Raw genomic sequence first — 5,812 nt, 5'->3', positions numbered from 1 at the left:
TGTACACAGAGCCAACTTTTTTAGTTGCAAACGGATGTCCCCAAAATGTCAACAGGTGTTTTTCAAATGACTGTTTGTCATCGACTGAAAATGAACTTGACTAGGTCTTTTTTGAAAACAAAGGTTATTAATGCAATAAGCAAAAATAAAAGATAAATAATAAAAATACTTTGGCATATCTTTTGTATATTAATAATAACATCATCTTATTTTTTTTTAGTTAATGTTTCCCCTTTTGTTCTCTGGTATGCTGGGTAAAGTTGACGTCGAGGCTCATGTGGAAGGGGGCGGACCATCTGGACAGGCAGGTGCTCTCCGTTGGGGTATCGCCTGGGGATTGCGATCGTTTGTATCGGAAGAGATGATCGAAAAGATGCGATTAGGTAAGATATTTACAGGAGAATCGCAACTACAATGTAATTTTAGCCGGATTACTAACTCGTGACCGGCGTCGGCAAGAGAGAATGAAACCGGGTCAGGCGGGCGCTAGAAAGAAGTTCACTTGGAAAAAGCGTTAATGTTTTACTATTTTTTTTTAATCATCGTTATTAAAGTTACATTTTCGTGAGTGGTTTCAGTCCTAATATTTGCATGCCTTGTCCCAAGACGTCTCGCGCTGACGAAAATAGGAGCAGTCGTTGAGAGGCGAGCTCGGGCTCTTGATCTTTCACCTGTAGCGTCTTAAAGGCACGGTTAATGTAGTTGCTGAAAGTAAATCATGTAAATCTGCACAGCTCGTGCGTAACTAACCATAAGTGGAATAAGTAACTCACTAGCACACAAGCTTCCATCTGCGATTGGGCTTTGTGCAATACATCTGGAAAACGCGCCAACTCCCGCACGAGAGCGGTAACGTCGGGCTGCTCCAGGAATTCGGGTTTACAAACTTGCACAGGTACCGCTCCCGAATTCTCTTCCAAACTGCACAAACGGCAATGGGTATACTGCAACTTTGCGCCACTATCGCCCTGTACTTGCAATGCTTGATCCCAACTGAACGTATAATCTTTCTGTCTTCGTTGTTTCAAATCATTCACAATAACGCATGACACTCCAAGTACATCGGAAATTTCGCCATTTGTTATAGGTACTTTCGTATCTATAATTACAGATAAACAACAGAAGACCAGTAAGAGGCGTTGGCATAATATTGCATTTTTCAAAAATATTAACGGTTAGTTATTTGTTTTAGTTTCGTGGCAGTAGCAAAACAACATACTGCCCTCAGAGTAAAATGTCTAGTCTGCTAACTATATGGTAGTTTATATTAGCAAAACTACCCAACCAATTTGTATCAACAAAGTGTGATTTAATAGTCGACTATTTCTATGTGCATGTTCGTAATTTCACAATGTTTGTTCAATTTTGGTAAACATAACGAAATACGTAACGCGAATGCGCGCTAGTAAAGAATCAAGGCTTGTTTTGAACCAGGAAGTGACGGTCACAGCCAATGGTAGATGTATGTGTGAGTCAATGGTATTGTGGAGGTCGGCAACGTTGTGACATACGTAGCGCCCCCGTTTAATCGTGTGAGTGTATTAGATCACGTGATGACGGTAGCAAAAGATGCCGACTGCTGGAAGATGACCACCTTAGCTCTGGGGTGTACTGTTGGATTGCAACCTAAATTGTATGCGAGGATGTAATGTTCGTTGCCTTCCTATCAACGCTGCAATGGGAGTCGGTTAGTGACTTGTGGTGAGTTAATAATAATAATAATAATAATAGATGACATTCATTAGGATGGTGGCGTGCTATTGGTTGTCTACTGTCAGTGAGATTTACAATGTGTGGATTTGAATGTCTACGAGGAGAACGATTAATCACACTAAAAAAACTAAAAAGTTGGTATATTTTGTGTTGGATACCTCGAATATGGTGGCGCTATACTTCACCTGCACAGTAATGTGAAACAAAGGAAAGTGGCACTAAAACAAATATAACTAACCTAAAACTTACGCTTCGAAAAATCTAATATGGTGCCACAAATTCACGGTACCATCTTAGATCATATAAACAGATCTAAGGGTACCATAAGGGTTCACTTACTTGGCGATTCCATCTGCTTTTCCAACATTAAATCTTGAATTTCATTCAGGAGATCCCGTAAGAAAACTACTTTCCCCTTCCGTGTGCTCATACCGTGAATCCGTCCAAATTTAATATGCTTGATACGATCCGACCATGGCACATCCATAAGGTGTAATAAACCCTTAAGCGAGTTGAAGTGATCATTTTGACCATTCTCGACAACATAATACATTTGGTCGAAATTAAACTTGCTAAATCGATCTATGGCGGCCGCCAAATCTCTCGTCAGATATAAGGAACTTCCATCACTCTTAATCAAACAGATATTTCTGTCGTTCACGTTTACATTTACCTTTCCATCTGTGTCAACGTTGAGAAGTTTTTTACTTGAAAGCGCATCGAGCACGCTTTTTATGTGACTCACGTTATACATCGACTCGTAATTATACTCGTCAAATTTGACTCCTAACCTGTCGTACGTCGCTTGCAAATCCGAAATGGTATAATCAATGTATGACCGCCATACCTGTAAGTCTGCCTCCGACCCGCTTTCCAATTTCGCAAAGTAGCCCCTGGCGAGTTCGCTAATTTTCGGGTCTGACTCTGCCAGTTGATTGGCGTGTACGTACGACTCGTAAAGTAATTGCGTAGGGTTTTGTTTAATATCCTCCTCTGTAAAATTGAGCTTATTGACGCCAACTCTTATAAATCCAAACTGAGTTCCCCAATCTCCCAAATAGTTCAACCGCGTCACTTTGTGATTTAAGTAAGTGTGTAAGTTCGCGAGAAAATTTCCGATTATTGTCGATCTCAAGTGTCCGACGTGAAACGGTTTGGCTATGTTGGGTGAACTATATTCGATTACGATATTCTTCGGAGTTAAGTTGACATCTGGGGCGGCGGAATTTTCGATCACATCTTTAACAAAGATATCTCTATTAATTTCGAAGCTGATTTTTCGATTCGCCCTGTCTTTTACGCAGTGAATGTTTTTAATAATATCATCCGGTTGAATTTTGAGAATATCATTCACACTTGCGATACCCAAATACTGTTCGATCGCGTTTATGGGCAGATAAAATTCTATATGGTTGTCTGATGGCGGATTTCCTATTTGTATTAATGGTTTTAGTTGGACTGGATTTATGTTTGGGCTTTGCCGAAGACTTTCTATTACCTGAAACATACATGTTAACTATTATGCTGTATGAATGTATATATTACGATCAAAGTGATAAATTTTTTTATTTTATTTTATATTATTTTGCCTTTATTTTTGAGTGGGCGAGGTTTCAACCAAGGCTGCTCTACCAACCCAACCCATTATACATTTACAAATATCTATGCCTGTACCCGGATTCGAACCAGGGGCCCTTCGCACCACAATTCAGCTTTAATTGAACTGCGCCACACGGGCCGGAAAATGCGGTGATTATTCATAATAACGGGTTAATGTGAATAATTGAGGAAAAGAAGAATTTTTTAACTTTAATTTCATAAATGGCATTAGTTTCCCTTCCCCTAAAGTTTTAAAAGGAAAATGGGACCGCAAAATTATTTTTCTATTTCGGTGTCACAATGATGATTTTGTACAACTGTTTTAGGCCGAAAACAGTTGTACAAAGACAGTGATTATAGTCGTTTTTTTTGGTAACTCATCTCTTAAGTTGGCAGTTACTAGTTAGTACAAGCAGGTACTTCGTTGGGTACTTCCATGTTTGAACTTCAAAATTTCAGTCTTACTACGCTGCCAACCTAAAACTTAACGGCATAAAAAGTGTTCCCAACATAAAACATGTTAGTTCTAATGTTCCCTATAGTTTCTGATAATGATTTTTTTTAATTAAATTAAAGCACCGAAATAGAAAAAATAGTATGAAAAACGCGTGTTACAATGCTTTATTGTAATACTCCTATATTGCGGACACTCGTGGCTACGCTTCGCGTCGCCACTCGTGCCACAAGATAGTCGTATTACAATAGGTCGCATTGTAACACTTGTCTTTCAATATACTATTATGGGCGATTAGTTATATATATTAGTAAGAACTATATTCTTGAAATAGCGTCTAAATAATTCCTAATATCTTGGCGTACTTTTTTTCAAATCATTTGTTTTTTTTTGTATTATTTGTTTCTGCTGAGTATTTTTTTTTCTCTTTTTTGTGTTCTTACTTTTAGCGTTTATTACTAATTTAGGATTAATAACTTTTCTTTATGTATTTTCGCCTTTGTCCTGTAAATGGGTGTTCCTGTTGGGAAAATAAAGCATTATTATTATTATTACTTTCAGCGCAACATATATGACAGAAATAGTGTATTATATATTAGCAATCAAGAAGCAATAGGTAAATAAGAAGTCGCAAAGGCAAATACACCATGGATATTTCTTTGTAATGAACCAGACCCAGCGGAGCAATACTTCTGACCCATACACATAGACCTAACTGGACACATGCAATCAATTTTAATTACTCCACCTGCTAAAGCTATTTCATATTGATACACACAAAATCCTTAATCACGCCAAATGTCTAGTACAAAGGTATAGGTATAACAAGATAATATGCCCTGTTACAGCAATCACATATCTATAGCCTTCAACCAATCATCGTGGGTACCTCAGGGATCCAACCACGGACCTTTGTTGTTCCAACTTTATATAAGTACCATTACTAAGGTGATCTGTTATTCCACACACTGTATCAAACCTACAAAATTGCAGATTATTATGAATATGCAAAAATGCACTAAACTGTTTATCATTAAACGTTTCAAAATGCCATAGACTTTTTCTAGAAACGCTGCGCCAATGACACATAATTACAAACTAAATAATGAAGCAATAGTTTAGGCATCTGTTTTTAAGGATTTAAACATTCACTACAACACTAGTTTGTCTGATGACAGTTAGAGTATGGAGTGGCACTATGGAATCCAATATATCAAAAGCACAAAGTGAATGATGAATTGGTTCAAAAACGTTTTTACAAATATGATTTCTACAGTACATATCGGTATTACTCCAAAAGAGGGTTACTGTTAGACCGTGTTAATGTTGAAGCTCTTGAACCATGAGAAGAACTAAAATTTGACTTGCGTTTCTACACAATTTGTGGCGGAACAAAATTGATGCTTTGGAACTAATGAAATACATTAACTTTTAGATTCCGTGACAATGTTATCGTACAAAATAATCTTCCATTAGCTATGACAAAGCACAAATACTAAAAAGGTTACCATTTGCCATGACTGTAACATTCACTGTGAATTTTATGATATACTCACTACAACAAAATGTGAGTTTATAAATATTACCTATTGCGTAAACAACGTATGTAGAAGTCATTTCGGTCTAAACAATTAAGATAAGATGCTCTAATGTAAGACACTGTGATCGAATTGGCGTATTTTATAAAAGGTTTATTTAAGTGTTTGCGATAAGAAGTTTTGATATCAGGCGAAACATAATTAATTTCAAAGAAAATGCACATCTGGTCACAATTGTGATTGGCGGTTTTATTTTAAAGTCCTGGAGAAGATTTTTTTAGATCTAGTGGAAATGGTGTTTCATTAAATCCTGGAATCAACGAGGCTGGTTCGCGACGGTAGGAAAGCGTGTATGTTTCTTTAAAAGCAAGCATCGTGAGGTCTTCTGTTAAAGTTCTGTTGTTATTAAAAGTTAGTTTTACACAGCAACATGTACCTATCATGATGAAACCTTTGCTCCCGTGCTTAGATATTCATTTTTAGACCGTTAATAGGCTATAAAGGTATT

At 37.2% G+C, this 5,812-nt stretch overlaps 1 protein-coding gene across 1 annotated transcript; it reads right to left on the bottom strand.

Moving 5' to 3' along the window:
- Positions 1-509: 509 nt before the first annotated feature.
- On the bottom strand, positions 510-3,281 carry LOC116173818 (probable arginine--tRNA ligase, mitochondrial). Its single transcript, XM_031491528.1, has 3 exons — positions 2,053-3,281; positions 751-1,099; positions 510-705 (listed from the first exon to the last, which is right to left on the bottom strand). The coding sequence occupies exons 1-3, from the start codon at positions 3,218-3,220 to the stop codon at positions 555-557; spliced, it is 1,668 nt and encodes a 555-aa protein (XP_031347388.1). The 5' UTR covers positions 3,221-3,281; the 3' UTR covers positions 510-554.
- Positions 3,282-5,812: the final 2,531 nt, after the last annotated feature.

This window comes from Photinus pyralis, unplaced genomic scaffold (assembly GCF_008802855.1).
Source record: "Photinus pyralis isolate 1611_PpyrPB1 unplaced genomic scaffold, Ppyr1.3 Ppyr1.4_LG6, whole genome shotgun sequence".
In the NCBI taxonomy this organism is placed as follows: Eukaryota; Metazoa; Arthropoda; class Insecta; order Coleoptera; family Lampyridae; genus Photinus; species Photinus pyralis.
Note: the sequence above shows the minus strand (reverse complement) of the source record. Positions and strands in the feature narration are given on the sequence as shown.

Bases quoted from the DNA above. Each gene is read 5' to 3' on its own strand.
- LOC116173818 (XM_031491528.1), bottom strand. From the start codon at position 3,220: ATGTTTCAGGTAATAGAAAGTCTTCGGCAAAGCCCAAACATAAATCCA. The intron at 1,100-2,052 runs GTAAGTGAACCC...CTGTAATTATAG, and splicing joins AAAGCAGATGGAATCGCCAA to ATACGAAAGTACCTATAACA. The intron at 706-750 runs GTTAGTTACGCA...ATTTACTTTCAG, and splicing joins AGTTACTTATTCCACTTATG to CAACTACATTAACCGTGCCT.